Below are 24877 nucleotides of genomic sequence, written 5' to 3' on the forward strand. Positions count from 1 at the left end.
AGTAAGCCCACTCTGAGGCCTTACCGCGCAGATGCGACATGGCGTACGACACCATCTGGTTGTCGTCCTCGATGAGCTGGGCGACACCGCATTGCTCCACGGCTAAAAGCCAGTGGACAATCGTGTGCGCCGCAGTTCCATCAAACTTAGGCGGGTCCATCCGAATGGTCCTCGGCTGATGCGGCCGGGCAGAGAGCATCTCAACAGTCCTGTTGAGAGCCTCGCTCCGAGCCTGCTCATGCCTCAGCTCATCCTGAGTCTGAGTGACGGACTCCGCCGCAGCATGGCTCTGTGCCTCGGATGCGGCCCTCCGCTGTCCGAGCTCGAGTGCCTCAAACTGTTCCAACTGAGGAACATGTTGCTCAGGAGGACTACTTAGGATCCTGGCCAGGGCTTGTTCACCAAGTCCCTGCGCCATTAGCCCTGCCACCTCCCGATGATGTTCGGAGAGGCGGGGAAAGTGAGCTCAGTCAATATTGAGGCTCATCCTCACGTACATACGCAGAGATGCGGGTCGTGGGAAGTTTTTCAAGTGCTACCAAGTGTAGGCGGGATCGTCGTAATGCGGCCACGCTCTACTTAAGCACACACCCTAGCACAGCGAGGAAGCGGTTAAACCTGCTTCTCTTGCGTGCAGTGAGGTAGTTGTGGTGGGCGCGCAAGCGACCTCACCCAACACACTAAGAACTCTGGTAAAGTGTCGTCACGGGAGCGGTAATCCGTCTCCTCGTGCGCACTTACCAAGTAGGTAGTAATTTTCAGACTGATTTATATTTAATAGAATTAAATACAAATACCTATTTTTACCAATTAAAATGTTATCTCTATAGATATCATTTAATATGTATTGCGAGCGTATCTTTATAGATACCTCGCGTAACTGATGACGCTAGCCGTCATCATGGATGACGCTGGGCGTCATCCCTCCTAATGTGAATGCACCCATGTGCATCACATCCACAAGGGTTGGTCACAAATGTGCACCACACCCGAGTGTTGGGTCTAATTACTATTATTTAGTAATTGACCATCCCCTTAAGTACCAAATGTACTTAATGGGGACTGTGTAACATTAGGGCAACTCTAGCCCGTTACAAGCTGCCTTGTTACACACCCGTTAAGTACTCTTACACAGGGGGGCCAATTACTTCATGTGAATAAATTTGACCTGTCACTCGGGTGAGGTTAACATAGCGACTTACCGTTGTGTATGTGATGCACATAGGTGCATTCAAAATGAAAGAGATGACGTCTAGCGTCATTCACGAGCTGAGGTATTTAGAACAATACGCTCGCCATGTCGAGATGCACATCTACAGAGATGGCTTCTATTGATTAAGTAAAAAGATTCTATATTTGATTCTACATCATATAAATTAGTGTTAAACTTACTTTCTAGATAACAAGTGCGCACGAGAAGACGGGCAACTGCTTCCGTGACGACACTTTTTCTAAGGTACAAAGTTCGTTGTGAGAGGTCGCTTAGGCGCCCACCAACTACCTCACTGCACGTGAGACAAGACGGACAAACCGCTCTCTCGCTTTGTTTGGAGGTGTGTGCTTGGTAGTGCGAGGCCGCTTAAGAAGCGCCCGCCTACATCTCCCATGCCCCTTTTACACCCAAAAACCTTATCAGCGATTTCTTGAGTATGCCCAGATGTTCGTTAATCCCTTTGTCAACAACAGAAGTTCTGATGCGTCGTCATTATTGGTGATGAAATCGTCTATCGCATCAAGAATGCCGGGCTTGCTCATCTCGTTAATTTTACTTACTGATCTGCTCTTTCGTGACCAGTGGCAGGGGATGCGCGTCGTAGCGCGCGCTGTCATGTGTGCCGTACGTTTTGGACTATAACTGTTGTAAAGCTGATGCAGAACGGAGCGATAAGAGGGCTTCAACGTGCTCGTACTATCAATGAAAGCGTATTAAACTATTTACATATATGATAACTACACTTTATTCGACAATGAATCTCGGACCTGATATCAACATCAACATTCCGCCTCAAAAACTTAGCTATTTTTTATCGCCAGTGCTATCATTATAGAATTTTCGAGCTCGATCGAGCGCGCATAAATCACCAAGGATCCGTGGTCAGCAAACTTAATTGCCTCTTCCTCTGTCCACTTTATTATCTAAAAAGATTTATCGAGCTTCCGTAACGCAACTCATTCAGAACCCTCGACATGTCGCTGTCCAAACAAACTAATCTGAAGTTTTCAGCGGCCGATAGATTGCGCGAATTTGCGTTAGGAATATTTATGTATTATATGTTAGACAAGTCAGTAATTAACTTCGGATGCCATACTCCGCAGGTAAAGTGTAGGCGGGCACGTCGTAATTCGGCCACGCTCTACTTAGACACACACCCCAGCACAGCGAGGAAGCGGTTAAACCTGCTTCTCTTGCGTGCAGTGAGGTAGTTGTGGTGGGCGCGCAAGCGACCTAACCCAACACACTAAGTACTCTGGTTAAGTGTCGACACGGGAGCGGTAATCCGTCTCCTCGTGCGCACTTACCAAGTAGGAAGTAGTTTCCAGACTGATTTATATTTAATAGAATTAAATACAAATTCCTATTTTTAGCAATAAAAATGATATCTCTATAGATATCATTTAATATGTATTGCGAGCGTATCTTTCTAGATACCTCGCGTAACGGATGACGCTAGCCGTCATCACGGATGACGCTGGGCGTCATCCCTCCTAATGTGAATGCACCCATGTGCATCACATCCACAAGGTTTGGTCACAAATGTGCACCACACCCGAGTGCTGGGTCTAATTACTATTATTTAGTAATTGACCACCCCCTTAAGTACACCAAGTGTACTTAACGGGGACTGTGTAACATTAGGGCAGCTTAAGCCCGTTACAGAGAGCATTAGCTACGTACCATAACATATACGATTGTAAAATAATAATGAATAAACACCACCAAAAACATACCAATAGTAGCAAAAATAGCACAATTTTTAAGAAATTAAAATTAAAACCATCGCTTTTAATTTTTAAAAAAATATATAATAAAATTTTGTATTAAAATTAAATTAAAAACCGAGAATAACGATGGGCTCGCACTCGAGACATCACAATAGGCGCGTCCAAGAACACGCCTATTGTGATGTTTCGGGCTCATAGGCACACACTCAACCGGAGTACCACACGAAGTGGTAGCCACGTACAACCACCGGATCAACTTCAGTGCCAACCAGGCTAAGGAAATTTTCGACATCTTGCATACCATAATTAATATAAATCGACAGTCTCTTTTCTCTCTAAAGTAACAGAGGTTCTTAAGTTCGCGGGGGAATAATGTAGTAGAGGAAGAATTAAAAAGTGTACCTATTGTAAAGAATACCACCGTTTGTTTCGGATAGGTACACTTTTCACTAACTTTAACTTTCCCTCTTGAAAATGGCTCGATCGTTTCCTAACGGTATTGCTCGCTCATTCAGCGCGAGCTGGAGGCGCTACCCTGGTGCTAGATTTGACAATACTGTATTGCGTGATCTTCCGATCGACAAGGAGCCAAATAACTACATACGCAATGCCGTGTCGGGAGCGTGTTACTCTCGAGTCGATCCGACGCCCCTTCCGAGTCCAGAATTAGTCATCACGTCACCGAGTGCGCTCCTTTTAGCCGGCATTGAGGTGAATGAAAGTGGACGCCACCATTACGATGATGATAATGTTGAAAATAAGGATATTGATACCAAGTATCAGCCAATGGAGACTTTAGTTCCTATTTTAGCAGGGAACAAATTGCTCCCCGGCTCGGAGACAGCTGCCCAATGCTATTGTGGCCATCAATTTGGGTACTTTTCAGGTCAATTAGGGGATGGAGCGGCCTTGTATTTAGGTGAAGTGGTATCTGATACCGAGAGATGGGAACTCCAACTTAAGGGTTCGGGACTAACGCCGTACTCGCGAACCGCGGATGGTCGTAAAGTACTAAGGTCAACGTTGCGCGAGTTTCTATGCAGTGAACACATGCACGCACTTGGGGTGCCAACAACTCGTGCAGGCAGTGTCGTCATGTCTCGCGAGTTGCAAGTCTTACGAGATGTCTTTTATAATGGCAATGCAACATACGAACCCACGGCAGTCGTGACTCGAATTGCCAAGACATTTCTTCGATTCGGGAGCTTTGAGATCTTTAAAATGACGGATCAATTTACTGGTGCCACTGGTCCAAGTGCAACTTTACCAAATAAAAAAGAAATGTTGCAACAAATGCTACAATTTACGATTCGTCAATATTTTCCTGAAATTACGGGAAAAGCCATGTTGGCCACTTTTTTCAACGAAGTTGTACGTCGTACGGCAACATTAGTTGCCAAGTGGCAATCCATTGGGTTTTGCCATGGCGTGTTAAATACGGACAATATGAGTATTATTGGGGATACGTTAGACTATGGTCCCTTTGGGTTTCTCGAGCACTTTGATCGTCAATACATTTGCAATACGTCGGATGAGAGTGGTCGATATCGGTACGAAGCCCAGCCCGCAATTTGCAAATGGAATTGTGGCATTTTAGCGAATGAGTTGCAACTTGTCATTGATCGTGCGAGTTTACAAGCGAGTCTCGAAACATTTGATACCATTTATCAAGACGAATATATGCGATTGATGCGAGAGAAACTCGGTTTAAAAGTGCCAGTGGCTCAAGATAGTACCCTTGTGAATACCCTCTTTGATGTACTCACACACACGGGGGCAGACTTTACCTGTACATTTCGATATTTTTCAGAACTTGATGCATTTGATACTGGCACGTCCCGTACTCAACTCGTGCTAAAATTAGCAGCAATTTCGGAAACGGTAAGTGAATTAAAACGCAAAGTAGCACGGGACGTTGGCGAGTTGTCTTCGAGTCAATACGACATGATACTTAAACTCGTCAACGATCCCGTGCGTGCTCGTGAGTTTGGTATTACGTTGGCTATGGCAAATAAGATGAAGGCAACTCGTAGCGCCATGGAGTTTTTAGACACAATGACGGACACGGAACGAATGACGAGTATTACGACGGCGTGGAACGACTGGTTAAAGGATTATATTGCCCGAATTCAAGACGAATTTAATCCTGCAAGTGATGTGCTCCGTCGTGAACGGATGCTTCAAGTCAATCCTTTGTTTATACTTCGCAATCACGTGGCGCAAAGCGCGATTGATTTCGCGCTACACGGCGAGTATGATAAAGTTCAGCATATTTTTCAACTTGTTACGAATCCTTTTAAGGAACCTGTCAACGAGTCGGATTTCGTGTATGCTGTACCGCAAGATTCATCGGTGGCTCCGCTGTGCGTATCGTGTTCGTCCTAAGCAAGCAAGTTGACCGAATTTGAGAAAAACACAATTTGAAAACGGCTACAAAAAACAAAACTGCAAACTTGGAACATTTGACCGACCTGTATCGATTAATCTATGAGGCCAAAGGCGTTGAGTAATATTGCAATGCTGGCTTGAATGATTCGTATCATCCTTTGTGGTCTTTAGCGAGGGTTTTGTCGTGGAAGAAAGGGGAGAAAGAAGGAGAACTTGCTTTGTTGAGTTCAATCGCATTATTTGTTTTTATCCTACAAAATGCATTATCTTCAGGAATTAATAAAATTGTGTGTCGTCACTTCAAAGCTTTTTCATTTTTGGCCCTACTTTCTTACATAACGTGTCAAGACGTCATCGGTAAACAAATCTGCCCGGAGCCAATCTCCTTGTTGATAAATTTTATAGTTCCACGCCGTGTTGTTTTCTCATAAAAGGAAATGTCACAAGCAAAGCATAAGCACATTTGGCGTCGTCACTGCTCTTGGCATAATGTGCAACTTTTTGGTAAAATTGTCTCGTTACGCGGTTTGATATTGCTGAACATTAGTAGTGTATAAAAAGAAAAAATGGGCGCTCGCAATGCCGTAATTTTATTGTCCTCTGTTGCTAAATCGACGCACAAGTTCTTATGTTACTTAGCCTTAAAAGTAATGGTACCCGATCAAGGCCGAGGTGTCATAAAAATCTTTTAAAGTGCACGGTGGCATACAAACGTGGTCATTACAGCGCAGTGCGTACATGCGTGATGCTAACAGGTATTCAATGCTGTGATAGGATCGAAAACCAATCTCGCCGAAATAGCCGAGCAGCTCGAGTTATGTTCGAAGAATCTTCCACGAAGGTTCCAGTCCGGAAATTAGCCAATTGCAGCCGACTCTTTATTTCGTTTTGACACATAAACGTGACTATTGCTCAATTTAAAAAATAATTGCGTTTCTAAAAGAGCAGTTAGTCTCGTTTGTGTGGCAATATCCCAAATCATGCTGTCTCACGAGATTTTAGCGATTTGAATAAAAAAGTTAGTTAAGCAAAAGCATAATTGCGCTTTTGTTTTCTAATCTGCCTAGACGGGAATTTGGATCCCTTTGTCCACGCGATGACCTCACACTTTGGCAATTGCCTCTCATTAAGCTCGTTTAAGGAATCAAATTGTACCAGCAATGGCCTCATTGAAAAGCTTTGATTCGACGAAAACATACGAAAATAACAACGCGTCACCATTTGGTAACAATAAAAAAGCGTCTAAAATGCATCCAAGCGACACGTTTCAGCGAGGAATTACGGTGATTCCACCACCGCGGCGGAGAAATGGAGCGGCTACATGGGCGATCGTCGGCATTGGGCTTTTTTTTATTGGAAGGGCGTCCGGCATACAGGCTGAGGTTCGTACGTCCCAAGTTCATCGACGTTTACAGGACGCTACACCGTCTTCCGACTGGATTGACGAACTCCCTACAAGTGTAGTAACTTACATTAACCGAGACGTGGACCCTTGTGACGACCTGTACGAATTTAGCTGTGGAGCTTGGCTCGAGCAAGTCAAGATCCCAGAGGACAAAACAAATGTGGCGCTTGCGTTTACAACGGTCCAAGATGACAATGAAGTGGTTTTAAAAGAAGTGATGGAGCAGGGATGGCCACTTATTGGTGAATTGTACGATTCGTGTATGAATTATATAAACACGAGTGACCCCACGGCAAATGAAGCGTCTGTAGCGATTCTCGTGCCTACGCTAATGCAAATTGCGGCAACTACAAATAAAGAAGAACTCTTTCAACTTGCTGGGAATATTTCACGAGTCGGGCCTTCGTTGTTTACTGCCTTTTTCGTGGACGCCGATGCCAGAGACGCCACACGATACGCGTTGCATGCCTTTCAGCAAGGTTTAACGTTGCCAACTCCACAATTCTATCTGAACAACCAGCAGTTTGACTTGATCAAGGACGACTTTCATGCGTACATATTGACGCTGTTTCAATTGGCCGGGCATGAGGCTGATGCCGCAGCGTCTCGAGCAGCTTCCGTATTAAGCTTTGAGCAGCAATTAGCGCCGCTATATGTACCCATACAACAGCTCCAGGATCCCATTGCCACGTACAATCGCAAAAGTATTGCCGAGACGATTAAAACGTACCCTCTTCTGTTTCGAGCGTATTTAAACGGGAGTGGGTTACTCCCTGACTTTCTGGCACGAAACCTGAACGTAATTGTCCAGACCCCTGCATTTTTTGATCGTGCCGAAGCATTGGTTTCTGGAGGTTCGGTGACGCTCGACACACTACAATCGGTATTGGCGTATCGATACCTTGCTAATATTGCTTCCCTACTAAGTGCGCCTTTTGTACACGCAAGTTTTGCTTTTCGGCAAAAAACACTTAATGGCCAGGCGACGCAAGAACCTCGATGGAAGACGTGTGTGGCGCGTGTGACAAACGCGTTTCCAGACCTCGTGGGCAAATACTTCGCCCGTGTGCGCTCCGGCAATGCCACAATTGAATTGGCTCGGGCGATGGTGACTCAAATTCAAGATACGTTTCAAAAGAATTTGATGGAATTAGACTGGCTGGACGAACCCACACGAAAGGCAGCGATTGACAAATTGAACAACATTACGAATCATATTGGTCACTCGACGCAAGATGAAACGTTTCCTTTTCAATTTCGTCGCAACGCCTCTTTTGTGGCAAATTTACAACTGCTTTCCAACTACGAGCTAGAGAAATACATGGGACGCATTGGTACTTCGATCGATCGTGATGAATGGTCAGTATCAAGCGCGGTGGTGAATGCCTTTTATCTTCCAAGAGCCAATCGCATTGTCCTTCCGGATGGGATCTTGCAAGTACCATTCTTTGCTCACGACCGCCATTTCGCGAGCAATTTTGGATCAATTGGATGTATAATTGGACACGAGCTTACGCATGGGTTTGATAGTAGTGGACGGCAATATGCTGGCGATGGGAATCTTCGAGATTGGTGGAGTAATGTCACGACAAACGAGTTTCTCAAGCGTAGCGAAGGCTTTCAGACTCAATACAATCGCTATGAAGTGCGAAGTCAAACCGGGTCAAACAAAGTCTTGGGAACCATGAATGGAAACTTGACACTTCGTGAGAATATTGCGGACAATGGCGGCGTTAAAATCGCGTTTGCTGCTTACCAAAAGTATCGGACCGACAACGCACGACAAGACGTTTGGTCGACAATGAATCAAGCAGAGCGCAACATGTCAATCACCGTGGCAGATCGTCTTTTTTTCATCTCGTTTGCTCAGACGTTTTGCTCAAAACGAACGGATACGATCATTACCAATCAATTGGCGTCCGGTACCCATGCGATTGAACAGTGGCGCATTAATGGAGTGGCAAGCAATATGCAGGAATTTGCCAATGTGTTTTCATGTCCTCTGGACTCGGCGATGAATCCCAAGACGAAACATCAACTCTGGTAAGTTTCGTAAAACAAAATCTTTTTTTTTTTTCATGCATGACCAATTAAAAAACAATCGACGTTTCTCAATAAAAACAATCAAAGTTTCTCAATTGCGTGTATTTTCGTCTGCGTTCTTGTGCTCGGTAGTAGTTGGTCCCACTTTGTTCGAGCAATTTCGTTTTCTTTACTCTTTGAAGCATTGCATTATGTGCACTAAATTATCGCAAAGCTCCCTTTTCGAAAATTTGCTACAATGAATTACTCGATGAATGGCTTCTTGGGCAGTTTGCTAAAAGCCAATGACGGACTTTAGCATCCTTGATTGCTTAATCGTCCATAAGCAGCCTCTATATCCTTTTCTCATTCTGGCTGGAACTTACACGAGTTAATACGTTATCACTAATTTTTAGTTTCTAAATTATTAATATCGGTGAAGGCTGTTTGTAATTTTACATTGTTTACAGAAGACCAAATTGAGCATTTATTAGTAGTATTCCGTATTATTATCACCGGAACAAGGCCCAATAAGCTTTTATGGTATCTTAATTAAGTACGTCGACTTTCGGAGAAGCCACATGGGGAGCACTGACATGCAGCCATTCATGCACCGCGTCACTGAACACTACTAACAGGTATACAATTGCTACTAAAGCAAGTCTGGCAAACTTAGCTGTATGAATCTCATAATGCTGGCCAGGGATATTATAGAGCAATCGGCGAAAGCGAAGATGATAATTAATGATTCTTCGTGATCTTAAAGTCGAATCTGCAACGCAGCGAAGCGTTATGAACTGAATGTATGTAGCACTTTCGTTGTGAACTCTAAAAATATCGTGAACAAAGTTTATTATTAGAGTTAAGAAAAAACATCATCCTAGGCAATGGGATCAGATGCTAGGTAGGAGGTGCCAAGCACATTGAAAACTCGTTACCATTTTGATCAAGAACAAATCAAGGCCAAGATTATCCATCGTTTGTCCCATTCAGGACTACAGCCATTTGCAGCCAACTCCATAGAGTGTAAATTCTGTGGATGTAAGCTATTTTTAAAAAAGGTCAGCAGTTTCGTCGTTCAAAGTTAGAAAGCAAATGACACACGTGGGTGATAAACGCTGTCTCATGGCTCACACGATTTGAAAAAAGTGTATATTTAAACATGGTTCACCGATGTTGGTCGGCCTAGACAGGAGTTCGAATACCCTGATTAGCTCGTGTGAAATCCACACATTCTGATAATTGCCTCAAACAAAGCCCATCGAAGAAAAATTGACTTTTTAGTAATGGGCTCATTAAAAAGTTTAAATTCGACGAAAAAATACGAAAACGACAACGCTAAGAATGAAGCGTTTAGAACGCATCAAAGCGACAAGCTTCAGCCAGGAATTGCGGCATTTCCTTCGCTGGGACTGAAAAGAACAGTGGCTACCTGGGCTATTGTCGGGATTGGAGCACAACTTTTTATTGCAGTGGTGTCAGGGATGCAGTCTGATAATGGTACGTCCCCGAGTCATCTACAGGCGACTACACCATCTCATGACTGGATTGACGAACTTCCTACGAGTGTATTAACTCACATTAATCGGAACGTTGACCCTTGTGTCGACCTGTACGAATTTAGCTGCGGAGCTTGGCTCGAGCAAGTCAAGATCCCAGAGGACAAAGCAAGTGTGACGCTTGCGTTTTCAACGGTCCGAGATGACAATGAAGTGGTTTTAAAGGAAGTGATGGAGCAGGGATGGCCACTTATTGGCGAATTGTACGATTCGTGTATGAATTATACGAACACAAGTGATCCCACGGCAAATGAAGCGTCTGTAGCGATTCTCGTGCCTACGCTATTGCAAATTGCGGCAACTACAAGTAAAGAAGAACTCTTTCAACTTGCTGGGAATATTTCACGAGTCGGGCCATCTTTGTTTACTGCCCTTTACGTAGGCACGGATGCTAGAGAGGCCACACGATACGCACTTCATGCCTTGCAGCAAGGTTTAACGTTGCCATCTCCGCAGTATTATCTCGACAAGAAGCAATTTGACTCGATAAAAGACGACTTTTATGCGTACGTGTTGACGCTGTTTCAATTGGCCGGGTATGATGCTAACACCTCAGCGTCTCAAGCAGCTTCAGTCCTAAGCTTTGAGCAGGTATTGGCGCCGCTGTATGTGCCCAAGGAAAAGCTCCAGGATCCCGTCGCCACGTATAATCGCAAAAGTATTGCCGAGACAATTACTACGTATCCGCTTCTCTTTAAAGCGTACTTAAACGGGAGTAAGCTACTCCCTGATCTTCTAGCGAAAGACGTGATTGTTCAAACCCCTGCATTTTTTGATCGTGTCGAAGCATTGGTTTCTGGAGGTTCGGTGACGCTAGACACGCTTCAATCAATGTTGGCATATCGATACATTGCTAGTATGGCTTCCCTACTAAGTGCGCCTTTTGTACAAACCGATTTTGCTTTTCGGCAAAAAACTCTTTATGGCCAAAAGACACAAGCACCTCGATGGAAGACGTGTGTGACGCGTGTGACCGACGCGTTTCCAGACCTCGTAGGCACATACTATGCCCGTGTGCGCTCGGACAATGCCACCATTCAATTGGCCCAGGAGATGGTGACTCAAATTCAAGACACGTTTCAAAAGAATTTGATGGAATTGGACTGGCTCGACAATTCGACTCGAAAGGCTGCTCTTGACAAATTAGGAAACTTTACCAAACATATTGGTCACTCTATGCATGAGGAACCGTATCCATTTCAACTTAGACGCAACGCATCCTTTGTGGAAAATTTAGAAATTATTTCCAATTATGAGCTTAATCGAGACATTGGACGAATTGGTACGCCTATTGACCCTAATGAATGGCTGCGATCAGGTGCTACGGTGAATGCCTTTTACATTCCAAGAGCGAATCGAATTGTGCTTCCCGATGGGATCTTACAGTCTCCATTCTTTGCACAAGACCGCCATTCTTCGAGAAATTTCGGAGCCATGGGAAGTGTAATTGGACACGAGCTAACGCATGGATTTGATAGTAGTGGACGGCATTACGCTGGCGATGGGAACCTTCGAGATTGGTGGAGCAATGCTACTACAAACGAATTTCTCAAGCGTGCCGAGGGTCTTGTGACTCAGTACAACAGCTATGAAGTGCGAAGTCAAACCGGGTCGAATAAAGTCTTGGGGACCATTAATGGGAACTTTACCCTTCTTGAGAATATTGCCGACAATGGCGGAGTTAAACTCGCGTTTGCTGCTTATCAAAAGCATATGGCTGACCACGACTTACACGCGTCGTCAATGATCCGAGCGGAGAGCCATTTGTCCGACACTGTAGCCGAAAAGCTTTTTTTCATCTCGTTTGCACAGACGTTTTGCGCGAAACGAAGTGATGCGAGCATTATCAATGGCTTGGCATCCGATTCCCACTCGGTACAAGAGTGGCGCATTAATGGAGTCGCAAGCAACTCGCAGGATTTTGCTCAAGTGTTTTCGTGTCCTGCTGCTTCGGCGATGAATCCCAAGACGAAGCATCAGCTCTGGTAGTTTTCAGTATTAAAATCTCGGACTATTCTTTAAATATAAGGAGATTGCATATTATTCGAAATATTCGAAAAGCAAATGAAATTTCTGCAACACAATGAGTAAAGGGACATTATTCTCTACTTTTGATTGATTTCGTTTTTGTGCAAATGGAATACGTTTTACCTTTTTGCCCTTGGACGTCGTGGCTACATGTATTCTACAAAGAACTCCTCCAAAAAAATCCCCATTGACTTCGTTACCTATATATTTCAAGGATGTTTCAGTGACATGAACCCATTGAATAATGGGTTATGGTTGTATCCCACAAATCCATTCTTTAAAATTCTTAAAAATAACTTTTCAAGTCAGGACCAAATTAGGACCATGGATCAAACCGACACAAAAAGGGATTCCGCGCACGTATTTCCGTCCTCTCTCTACAACGGAGTCCGCGCGCACTTTGAAATTAGAAGGCGCGCTGATTTCCGATGGTGGCCGCCTTCTCGACGGCATCGCATTCCGCGCAAGGGCCCACACGCGCCTCCTCAAGAGCCTCTACCGCCTCTACAGCGTCCGTGCGACGGCGGCCACGCAGCTATGGTCCACTGAAGGGCGTTGTGGCCATGGTAGACGTGCGTGTCGGTTCAGACGCGCAAATCGACTGCAGTGACGTCGTCGCGCGAAAGTTGCGTGAATTAGGCGCTTCTACCGTCAAACGGTTCACGTCCAAGCTTACACACATGGTATTGAGTCAATATACACCCGCGTACAAGTCCAAGATTTACAAGTGGCAAGCACGCGGGAACTCAATGGCCGTTGCCGCGACAAGGTACGAGCTCAAGATTGTATCCCAGCTCTGGGTTAATGCGTGTTACGTGGCTAAGAAGCGAATGGATGAGCGTCCATTCTTTCCCATTGCGCAACAGAATCTCCTCGATTGTGGGTCCCAAAGTGTCACGCTTCCGCCCAAGCGACGACAGTCCCTCGGCGCCGAGGCATTGCAACTTTCAACTACCACCTTATTAACTACTGTCGCAGATAAGGCTATCAAAGAAGTGTCTACGGCGTCAAAATTACCGTTGAAAGCATTGAAAGGGCTACATCGAGGCAGGAGAAAGCGTGCATTGTCGATGGAGCCCATGACATCGGATGCGATTTTGAAAATGCTTGGCACGACAGTCGACGTGGCAAGTTATAGTACACCAACGAAACAAATACGTGGGTCAAAAGGTACGAGCTCGTCAGCAAAGCGGCGAAAGACGCTGAATGGACCATTAACGCAGCAAGATGTGGACGAAGTGACCGCATCCCAAGCAAGTGGCATTGTTTGTGAGAGTGACTATGAAAATCAAGTTTCTAAAGTCGTCAAGGAAGATGATGTTGTTCAGGAGTGTCAGGCTATTCGGGAGGTTTCTGTCGCGAACATGCTCGAGCCACTTTGCCTTGCAAATTCTATTTATCGTATTGGAATGAATAGTGAAACGAAGAAGTTAAAGACACTGGATGAGAATGCGATGAAGGGATTAACAGCACGGGAACTGCGGCGTCGTAATCGTAACTCCCTTTCGTACGGTAGTGGCTTGACGCTGAAGAGTGGAATTTGGTCCTGTGGAACTTGTGGGTGCTCGAATCCCCGTTCAAGTTTGAATTGCTCGGACTGTCGAGTTGAAAGGAATGTAACGAAATCACCACGTGAAGAGAGCATGGCTCTTTCAACGTCTTTAAAGAGTTCCGAAATTAAAGTGTCGGTGTCCTTGCCTGTCGACGCGTCAAGTGGTTCTACTTTAACGACCGAGATGATGACACCGACAAAGAAAGCGAGTACTGTAGCTGCTCAAGACACTGTTAAAAGCATTACGAGTCCAGCAGTGCTTGCATTGACTCGACACTCGTTGTCCAGGCCAACTGTAAGCTCAGCCGCGAAAAGTCGAGGACCACATTCGACCGCATCGAAATCAATTCAGCCAGTTTTGAAAAGCAGGACGCGTTGTTCGGAGAATCGATCGAAAAGCCCGGTACCTTGTAGTGTTGTGTCCACACAGCCTATACGCAACTCGTTAGCAAGTGCTTCAGTGTTGCTTGATACAACAAATGCTCCGAAAGGATCAATGAGTTTGTCAAGTGTCAGTAAGCCCATTCCAAGTCGAAGAAAGAAGCGTGCGTTCTCTTTGGTTGACAAGCATTTGACAACTCCGGATGTCAAAGTAATGCGACGCGATCAGAAGGACGTCAAGATGGATACCACGTTTATTGCAACGCCAGGATCCGTTTCGGGATTCATGCGTAAACATCGTGAGGTGGATTCGACCCCGATCCCAATGGCCATGCCCTTTTCAAGTGCCTCGAGTCGTAAAACGCCTCAAAAAAGTCCTCGAAACGTGTTTGGGATCACGGGAGTTACCGCCGAAACCCGTGGCGTGCTTCAATGTGCGATTCACGCAATTGATGCCAATATGGCCAATGACTTGGGACACCGAAAAGCACGAGTGGTTAAAAGCGTCGATTACGCTGCGGGCGTGACGCATCTCATTGTCGGCAGGGATACGAAACGAACAATTAAAGTGCTCTTTGCCATTGCGCGTGGGGCGTGGATCGTGACGGAAGACTGGGCGTTTTCATCCCTTGAACAAGAACGGTGGCTACCCGAAGAACAGTTTGAGCTAACAATCTTTGCCAACAAATTTTCACGTCAACACCCCGAGTCGAGACATATCTTTAAAGGCATTAAATTCTTTGTGGGTCCAACTGTCGAGCCGTCACGAGATGTGCTTCAGTCTTTAATTCAAGTCGCAGGTGGCGAGGTAATTGACTTTAATGATGATGAAAGATGTCATGTCGGTATAACGACGTTGTTGATTGTGTCTTTTTTGTGGAATGATTGTAGCTATGTCACCAGATTTCCGTGGCCGATATGTGTATATGTGGCGATGCGTCTTTGTATCGACGAGCACAGCGAACGGGAATTCGTGTCGTGATGGCCAAGGTGCGTTAGCGTTAGGAAGACGAAAGTGTAGAAAAAGTTTTTGAAGTGGGAAATGTGTGTAGTGGATTTTTGATAGCATTGCGACCATGAAATTGCAAGATGATGCGGATTATTCATTTCTAGAAGCACTCGACACGCTTGCGAAAACACCACTGAAACGTCGTGGTGTCGAATCTTTTGGAACCCCGGCGGTTACTCCTGCAAAGCACCGGACGGCAATGACTTTAGGGCTGGAAGCGCATTCTACGGTCCCGGAGTAAGTGTCGAAGAAGTGCATGAGCGTTTAAATTGTGTTGTATTGATGTAACGCATTTTCTTTTATTTCTATTGGCGCTTGTTGATATTACTTGCTGGATTTTTTATTTCTTATCGTACGATAGAAATTAGATATAATAAAGTCTTACAACACGTTGCGACTAAAACCTTTTTAACCTCAAGCCCCGTTTTATTTCAATAAAGTATTGGACAACCAGTCAAAGTTTGAGAATGGGAGGCAAGAGGAAGCGCAGTGAGGGGTTGATGCCAGTGCGGCAGGTCAACAAGACTGCAGGCAAAGCCACTCAATATGCACCAAGAAAGAAAAAGTCTAGTAATGCGATAAAACCGAGTGGATTGACAATGCCAAAGCTCCAAAAGAAGACTGAATTCAGGACTGTGGCAAATTCAAATTGGCTCGCGCTTAAAAGCACGATTCAACGGAAAGACCAACTTTATAAACGTGGCAAAACCATTGCAACGAAACAGGATTTAAATGTGGTGGCACAAAAGCAATTATTGCGTCAGGAAAAACTCGCCAAGCGCATGAAAGAACGTACCACTGAGTGGGTCGACAATTCAATGATTGTGGCCATGGATTGTGAAATGGTCGGCGTCGGACTTTCGGGGAAAACAAGTGTACTCGCGCGTTGTAGTCTTGTGAATTATCATGGTGCTGTACTGTACGACCAGTACGTGCGTCCAGTAGAAAAGGTCACGGACTTCCGTACCCATGTAAGCGGTATTAAGTCAAGCTCGCTTCGACATGCCATTCCTTTTAAGGAGTGTATTAAAGACGTTGGAAAGTTGCTTGAAAACAAGATCGTCATCGGTCATGCATTACAAAATGACTTTCAAGCGCTCATGTTTACGCCACCAAAGCAATTGATTCGAGATACGGCTTTTTATCGTCCGTACATGCGTCGCAAGATGAAAGGCACGGTACGTTTAAAAAGTGTACGATGTACGAGGGAATATTAATTTTTAAAGTATGGTAATGCCTTGTAGAAATTATATCCCAAAGCACTCAAGCATTTGGCAGCGGAGGTGTTGGGTCTGGAGATTCAGACTGGACAGCACGATTCGGTAGAAGATGCGAGAGCAGCATTAGAGCTGTATAAACGGGAGCAGTATGTGTGGGAAAAATACCTCCGTATGAACCGACACAGCGGCATTCTTGTGGGTGTCGCGCCTCCTGTGCCAGAACTCGATGAGAATCAATGTAACAAGATTTCTTCTACTGCTCAAGTTCATCTCGATGTGGATGAAGAGGAACCAATTCGTCAACGAGGCAACGTAGCTGGACTAGAACTTAACGAGCTTGCCATAATGGAGTTTGGCGAATGATTGATCCATGAAATATAAGTTTATGAAGGACATCGATCATTTGCCAGAATTCCTGTCATACAAAATAATACTATGGACGGTTTTGTTTGGTTTTGACACCAAATAATAACGCTTTTTTTATTTTTACCTAAAAACTTGGTTGGTCGTGCGACGTTTGTCCATTTGCAGTCACAGAAGTATTGTTCACAATAAAAAAATTGTGATTCTTCATGTCATTGCGCCTCTAATTACCAGCTACAGACCTTGCTTCCCCTTGCACTTTCCTCTCGGAAAGAGCTTTGGTGGCGTCGATAGTGGTCGTGCAGTTAAATATGAGGCGTAAAGTCATATCGAGGGTTCTTTCGTCCGAGTTGCTAAAGTTTCCAATGCTTTCTAGTGATGAAAACTTGGTGCTTGATCCACGAGAGAGAATGGCAAAAGGGCATTTGCACTTTTTGCCGATTTCTCATCAGCCTGTTGTGTAGCCTATTGCGGGACCGCAGCAGTGCTGCTTTCTTTTCGTGCATTGAATGGGAAAGAGTGCTCGAGACAGTATTGAATTATTTTGCACTTATACTTTCGACGGGCTAGTCATTCCATCTGCCTAGTGTTATACGCAGTGCACATAGCAACTAGAACTGCATCAGAACGTTTGTCCTGTATTTGATTTCAGTATCAAATGCAATGGGCATTCTCACGCAGTGACATTTTAATCTTGTCCTTTAGATGCATACGCTTGCTACCATTATTGCGACGCTTTTGCAATCCTATTGTTTATTTTATTGTATTGATGCCCACTTTTTAAATCGGACATACTCACCCAAAATATTCTACTTTTGAATCGGACGCGGCCACAAAAGTACCTATTTCAAAACGAGTGGATCGTCAAAATGGAGCGTGGCAAGGGCTCGAAATGGACCAAAGTGACTGAAAACGACAAAACGCTAGGTTCGGTAGACGACAATCAAGTCGCTCAAACGCAACAAAACGATGAACAGCCACTCGTGGCCATTGAAGAAGACTCTTTGGGTCATGCCATGCCTCCTGCACCACTGTTGCAAAAGCCCTTGGCTGCATGGGCGGTCGGTGGGCTTGTGGCCTTGTTTCTTCTCGTTGTAGTTTTAGTGGTACGGAGTGGTATTCTCCAGACCCAACAGCGCGTTAAGTTCGCAACCTTTGGTCCCAAATGGGTCGATTTGCTTCCAAGTGAGGTAAAAATTCATATGAATGTAGACATCGACCCGTGTCATGACTTTTACGAGTTTAGTTGTGGCGCGTGGCAAGCGCAAAGTAAAATTCCAGACGATAAAGGCAGCATTTCGCTGTCTTTTACGACGGTACACGATGCGAATCTAGAGGTTTTAAACACCGTGATGCAACAAGGTTGGCCACTGGTGGGTGAATTGTACGATTCGTGTATGAATTTTACCACCACGAGTCCCGCAATTGCCGATACAACGTCTCGTCGTGTTTTAGAACCTGCTCTACAACTGATTGCTGCAACTACGAGCAAAACAGAATTATTCCAAGTTGCAGGATATTTATCCCAAGAAGGACCCAATTTTCTCACAGGACTCTACGTCACTGCTGATGCGAAAGAAGCGACGCAATATGCGCTATATGCAACTCAATCGGGTCTATCCTTGCCCGATCCTGAATACTATTTGAACAAGAAACACTTTGAGTCCCTTCGTGAAGCATTCTTTACTTTTGTGTTGGACTTATTCCGATTGACAGGATTTGAGACTGACGCGGCTGCGTCACACGCAACTACGGTCCTCGCCTTTGAACAGCTGGTGGCACCTTTGTACGTCCCAAAAGAAACGCTTCAAGATCCCGTGGCAACGTATCATCGCGAACGTATAGCAGACACAATCAACGCGTATCCTTTATTATTTGGTGCGTTTGTCAATGGCACGGAGCAACTCGCACGTCTTGTTGCCAGCAACACGGACGTGATTGTACGGACGCCGTCGTTTTTTACACAAACCGAACAATTGGTGGCTGGCGTGTCGGTGACGCTAGACACACTTAAAGCAGTACTTTCGTATAAGTACATAAAATCCAAAGCGGCAACATTAAGTGAACCCTTTGTACAAGCAAGTTTTGCATTTCATGGCAAAATGTTAAATGGCCAACAAAAACGAGCCGTGCGTTGGAAAGTTTGTGTCGAATGTGTCACAAATGTGTTTCCGGACCTCGTGGGCAAATACTTTGCACTCGTTCGTACCAACGACGCAAGTGAACAATTAGCCCGTGACATGGTAGCGCAACTCCAAATGTCGTTCCACACGGCTCTCGACCACGTTGATTGGCTCGATGCCTCGACGCGGAATGCCGCGTTGGTTAAATTGGCCAACATGACGAATCTCATTGGCCACTCGATGCAACACAAGCATTTTCCATTGGAATTGCAACGAGAGGCACCGTTGGCAACAAATCTCGCCATTGTTGCAAAATACGAATTTCAGCGAATCATGGGACGCATTGGAAGCCTTGTCGATCGCACCGAGTGGTCCATGTCGAGCGCAGATGTGAATGCGTACTACGAAGCCACGGCCAATAAAATTGTCTTTCCTGCGGGTATACTCCAGCCTCCGTTCTTTGGACAAAACCGCCATCCTGCACGTAATTTTGGCTCCATTGGGAGCATTATTGGCCACGAATTAACACACGGATTTGATGATTCTGGCCGTCATTATGGCGGTGATGGGAATCTCGTGGATTGGTGGAGTCATGCTACTGCCACCGAATTTCAAGAGCGCACGAGTTGCCTTGTTGCACAATACAATCGGTACCAAGTAAACAGTAGTACCGAAGTGGATAAACTCCTCGGCCACGTGAATGGCAACTATACACTTGGAGAGAATATTGCCGACAATGGCGGCGTTAAACTCGCATTTATGGCCTATCATGCGTTTCTTGCGAAAAAAACTCGGCAATTACATACGAGTGTCATTGATAATACAAAAGAGGCAACTCGAAGCTCCGACAAACTTAAGTTGCCACCTGTAGTAGCAGACCGACTTTTTTACATTTCATTTGCACAAACATTTTGCTCAAAAAAAAGCGACGCGAGCGCAATTAAAAGTTTGGCCTCAGATCCGCACGCTCCTGGACGATGGCGCATTAATGGAGTCGCAAGTAATTCTCCGGACTTTACGCAAGCATTTTCGTGCCCTGCTGGTTCCACGATGAATTCCAAGACCAAGTGTCAGGTCTGGTAAATTCATGAGTTAAATTAAATTTTTGCCCCATTTTGAATTGACCACAACCGAAAAAAAAATTATCGTGTAATTTTAATTAAAAGTGCATAAATACCAGTTTCACGCGCATGTCCATTATTAATGATTGTATTCTTGCAATTTTACATCCAGAGCTTAAAAGGAATTATGTCTGTTGTCATTTGGCTTAAGCTGCTTCTATCAACGATACGAAAAGGGTTTCGATGCGACACGTCTCTATTTCTTAATATCTCGATCACACGTGTTGAAGAAAGCGTGAATAAAACTATTGTATTTACGAAACTCGATCAGTCGTGATTATCACGTACTGCAGGTAAGTGTATACACGTAGCTGTCTATTTATATTATTTAAGGTATGCAAGATGTCGAAAATTTCCTGAGCCTTGTTGGCACTGAAGTTGATCCGGTGATTGTACGTTGCTCACCACTTCGTGTGGTGCTCCGGTTGATTGTGTGCCTATGAGCCCGAGGCATCACAATAGGCGCGTTTCTTGGACATTAGTGCGAGCTTGTCGTAATTCTCGCGTACCTAATGCTCTCAGTTGCCTGAAACCTCCGAAAATGAATTTCTAAACATAACCTACTTAGCTACTGTGACCGCTTGACCTTTAAACAGCCACCACATCCTCCTTCATTCTGCTGTGTCCGCGACAGATCGAGCTCTTTTTTGATGGCACATGACCGTATTGTTTTGTACATTTGTCTGGGCCGAGTGCGTCCGTTGCCGTCTCGAATCCATGCGTTGTCGCTTAAACACCCAAGTCTGTGAAAGTAAAGCTTCATGCCGCCAACCTTTCAAATTTGTCTTCCTTTCTCCAACAAATTATCTGCTTGATAAACATAACCAGGGTCTACCTTCAGCTTATTCTTCTCCGTCGAATGCTGCCTTAAATCTGCTTTTGGAGATTGCTGATCTCGAAAGCTGCCCAGGAAGGAATATCGAATGCTGCTGTGGTGAAGTGAATGGCTGGCAACACGATGACGTTTAGTATAGTGATGCTAGATGCCCGTGTTAACTTTCATTGGGCTCTACAACATACGAGAGCATTTGTTGTTCTCATAAACCACTGGTGAGTATCTCCTATTGTTTTGGGAAGAATTTGCTGCATTTGCGTTGCTCTCATCCTACTATTATGTTGTAGTAACGCAATACGCCTGTAATGCGTCGCGTCGGCGGAGTTTCCCTTTTTCCGTAAGGGTATAATCAGCAGCTTATCAGCTATGTAACCTTATGGTTTGGTGATCCCCCGTTATCGTTCATATCGAATTACCTTATATCTAATACTTCATAAGATTTCAATGAAAATATTAAGTGACCGAGGTAGAGTGTCATCACAAAAAGGTGAGGAAAGTAAAAAAAAAACTTTGTGAAATGGTGAAAGGTATTGGGCCGAAATCATTATAGAATGCAAGAATCAACAAGGCTTTGCACAGTACAATAACGGAGATTATGTTGCATTTGTGAGCGACTCTAAGAGCGTTGCGGTGCGCAGGTTTGGTACTGTCAAGCAAAGAAGAAAAAATCCCATCCTCCGAAGCTTCTCTGCCTTTGAATATACGACCATTCCCTCTTTCCTTCTCCTGCTCCTCACCTACCGCACACATGCCGGGATCTCATCATCAGCCAAGTCAGGGTAAGAAAGTCTCACCCTTTTCAATGAGATTAAGGAGTTTTTCATCGACAAGGGATTTCGCAGTGGAAGCTGATGAATAGCAACTTGAAGCTCTTGCCCAACCGCTTGGTCATCCAGATCTTCCATAGCTGTCTGTGGCACTTCTTGCTTTCTTAGCCCAGTTCTCAAAACGGAAATCTATGGTTGGACAGATGTAGGCGGGCACGTCGCAGCGAGGAAGCGGTTAAACCTGCTTCTCTTGCGTGCAGTGAGGTAGTTGTGGTGGGCGCGGAAGCGACCTCACCCAACACACTAAGAACTCTGGTAAAGTGTCGTCACGGGAGCGGTAATCCGTCTCCTCGTGCGCACATACCAAGTACGTAGTAATTTTCAGACTGATTTATATTTAATAGAATTAAATACAAATACCTATTTTTACCAATTAAAATGTTATCTCTATAGATATCATTTAATATGTATTGCGAGCGTATCTTTATAGATACCTCGCGTAACTGATGACGCTAGCCGTCATCATGGATGACGCTGGGCGTCATCCCTCCTAATGTGAATGCACCCATGTGCATCACATCCACAAGGGTTGGTCACAAATGTGCACCACACCCGAGTGTTGGGTCTAATTACTATTATTTAGTAATTGACCATCCCCTTAAGTACCAAATGTACTTAATGGGGACTGTGTAACATTAGGGCAACTCTAGCCCGTTACACCATCCCCCTCTTTAAGAACGAATTTACATTTTTAAATTCGACAGAGTAGAGAGAGGAACTGCGAGCAGCTTTACGCGCCGCTAGTTCACTCGATCACTCTCGCGCACGTGTTTCTATACACGGCGCCCAAGATGCCACCTAAAAGGGGCCACGTTGGTGGGTCGTCTGCGAAGACGCCCACACAACCTCGCACTAAGCGCACGCGCCGCGTTAATTCGCCGGNTTGAGGCTCATCCTCACGTACACACGCAGAGATGCGGGTCGTGGGAAGGATTTCAAGTGCTACCAAGTGTAGGCGGGCACGTCGTAATGCGGCCACGCTCTACTTAAGCACACACCCTAGCACAGCGAGGAAGCGGTTAAACCTGCTTCTCTTGCGTGCAGTGAGGTAGTTGTGGTGGGCGCGCAAGCGACCTCACCCAACACACTAAGAACTCTGGTAAAGTGTCGTCACGGGAGCGGTAATCCGTCTCCTCGTGCGCACTTACCAAGTAGGTAGTAATTTTCAGACTGATTTATATTTAATAGAATTAAATGCAAATACCTATTTTTACCAATTAAAATGTTATCTCTATAGATATCATTTAATATGTATTGCGAGCGTATCTTTATAGATACCTCGCGTAACTGATGACGCTAGCCGTCATCACGGATGACGCTGGGCGTCATCCCTCCTAATGTGAATGCACCCATGTGCACACATCCACAAGGGTTAGTCACAATGTGCACCACACCCGAGTGTTGGGTCTAATTACTATTATTTAGTAATTGACCATCCACTTAAGTACAACAAATGCACTTAATAGGGACTGTGTAACATTAGGGCAACTTTAGCCCGTTACAACTGACGAGTATGGTGGAAGCAGCTGGCAAAAGTTGGACTCGTGATATCGTCCCAGGCTGCCATTGACCAATGCACTGCTAAGAGTTGGTTCACCTTGTACAACTCAAACTCTCCAGGCTCGTCACGGTCCAGGGCATTCTAAAGGTATTGGCGGCAATATGGCTCTTGAATGCTAGGATGACACCAGCAGCCATGAGCTGAGTCTTCGATGTTACATTCCTCCTTTGCCCAGAAGCCAACACGGCATGGCTCATCTTTTGGTCTGCCGCTTTTTTCGGCAAATTTCTCGTTTCAAATTGTAGGTGAGGCGGAGTAATGACATTTACGCTTCTATATAATTTTCACTACTTTATAGGATTTGCCTCCCACCGGTGCTATCAGATAGCATTGGAATGACTGCAGTTTTATCATATAAATAACTCAGAGCGTCACAATTAGGACACAACTCAATATTGAAATCAGATAAAGCAAAATGAAAATATTGACCCCGTCACATTGCGATTTGTCTGTCATAATACCTCTGTGCATATCCAGAGAGACACAACTAAATAATCCACTTTCACATTTTACAGCCAATCGATCTCACAAGAGTGTCATTGCGATTTGTCGTCAAATCCTTCGGCTCCTCGCGAGAGTGAGGGTGAGCGCCTCTTTGATTAAGATTACGTTCTTGATCGATACAGATCATACCTTATCGCGCACCGCTTGGGAAACATCGTCAAAAAACAAACGCCATCGGACATACCCATTCCAAAAACCCGCAGCTAGTCTTTCAAACAGCTCGCGTCCATCAATTGGCCATTTGCCGAGCTTTTAATGGCTTGCATCTCCCCTATATTCGGTGTACATGGAAATGTCCATACCCATTCTGTTTTGTGATGAATCTACTTATGTCGATCACCTTCAGGCGATATACTGTAAGTTCAAAGTCTTTGCACAACTTTATATGTCAAATTAATGCCTTGACCGACATACTCGGGCTGTCTAGGACCAAAGTACATCTGTCTTTCCACAGGCCTCGTTGATATTAAAACACGGCACATATGAGGACCTTTCCAAAAAATTCATGAGTATCCTTCTGTCTTTTCCCAGAGCGATACAACATACTTAAATTCCTAAGCGGAGTCCCTGTGTATCACTAGTCCTTCCTTGGCATCCATTTACCTCACCTGCGATTTCTTGAGCCTGTCCAAACGTCCGGTTATCCAGGCGAGTTTGAAAGCTTGATCCATCCACGTGAAAAGTTCTCATCGACGATCTTCTGTAAAGCTTTTGTTTAACTTGTGAAAGTCGAAATGGCGGACGATTACTCGGTGCCCTCCGGTTGCATGTTGATTTCAAACTCAACCGACTGTGAGGAGGCCACGACTTTGGTAATTTTTACAGAAATACATCTTTATAGGAGTTGAGTAATGCCTTCAACCAATCTTCTAGATGATCTGCATCGACTGAAACAAGTCAATTACAAATGCTTAACGACTACATTGCGAGATTTCGATAAATTATTTTGCAAGTTGAGGACTTGAATAAAATAGAAAAAAACATCTTTTTTCAGTGAGGGTTAAGAAGACTCGAGAAGAAGTTCAATACCGACGGG

General features: G+C 44.8%; 6 protein-coding genes across 6 annotated transcripts; all 6 read left to right on the plus strand.

Moving 5' to 3' along the window:
• Positions 1-3417: 3417 nt before the first annotated feature.
• Positions 3418-5328, plus strand: CCR75_005740 (uncharacterized protein; the record flags this gene model as incomplete). Its single annotated transcript, XM_067963816.1, has 1 exon — positions 3418-5328. One exon carries the CDS (start codon positions 3418-3420, stop codon positions 5326-5328), a length of 1911 nt encoding a protein of 636 aa, XP_067820818.1.
• A 1163-nt stretch (positions 5329-6491) lies between these two features.
• Positions 6492-8783, plus strand: CCR75_005739 (uncharacterized protein; the record flags this gene model as incomplete). The annotated part of the gene is made up of 1 exon (XM_067963815.1): positions 6492-8783. The coding sequence occupies one exon, from the start codon at positions 6492-6494 to the stop codon at positions 8781-8783; it is 2292 nt and encodes a 763-aa protein (XP_067820597.1).
• Positions 8784-10044: 1261 nt separating this feature from the next.
• CCR75_005738 (uncharacterized protein) lies at positions 10045-12306 on the plus strand (the record flags this gene model as incomplete). The annotated part of the gene is made up of 1 exon (XM_067963814.1): positions 10045-12306. The coding sequence occupies one exon, from the start codon at positions 10045-10047 to the stop codon at positions 12304-12306; it is 2262 nt and encodes a 753-aa protein (XP_067820596.1).
• A 467-nt stretch (positions 12307-12773) lies between these two features.
• Positions 12774-15655, plus strand: CCR75_005737 (uncharacterized protein; the record flags this gene model as incomplete). Its single annotated transcript, XM_067963813.1, has 4 exons — positions 12774-15086; positions 15170-15268; positions 15331-15524; positions 15649-15655. 4 exons carry the CDS (start codon positions 12774-12776, stop codon positions 15653-15655), a joined length of 2613 nt encoding a protein of 870 aa, XP_067820593.1.
• A 99-nt stretch (positions 15656-15754) lies between these two features.
• CCR75_005736 (uncharacterized protein) lies at positions 15755-17149 on the plus strand (the record flags this gene model as incomplete). The annotated part of the gene is made up of 2 exons (XM_067963812.1): positions 15755-16465; positions 16532-17149. 2 exons carry the CDS (start codon positions 15755-15757, stop codon positions 16868-16870), a joined length of 1050 nt encoding a protein of 349 aa, XP_067820592.1. The 3' UTR covers positions 16871-17149.
• A 590-nt stretch (positions 17150-17739) lies between these two features.
• CCR75_005735 (uncharacterized protein) lies at positions 17740-20076 on the plus strand (the record flags this gene model as incomplete). Its single annotated transcript, XM_067963811.1, has 1 exon — positions 17740-20076. The coding sequence occupies one exon, from the start codon at positions 17740-17742 to the stop codon at positions 20074-20076; it is 2337 nt and encodes a 778-aa protein (XP_067820595.1).
• Between the last annotated feature and the right edge of the window lie 4801 nt (positions 20077-24877).

This window comes from Bremia lactucae, linkage group LG12 (genome assembly GCF_004359215.1).
Source record: "Bremia lactucae strain SF5 linkage group LG12, whole genome shotgun sequence".
In the NCBI taxonomy this organism is placed as follows: Eukaryota; Oomycota; class Peronosporomycetes; order Peronosporales; family Peronosporaceae; genus Bremia; species Bremia lactucae.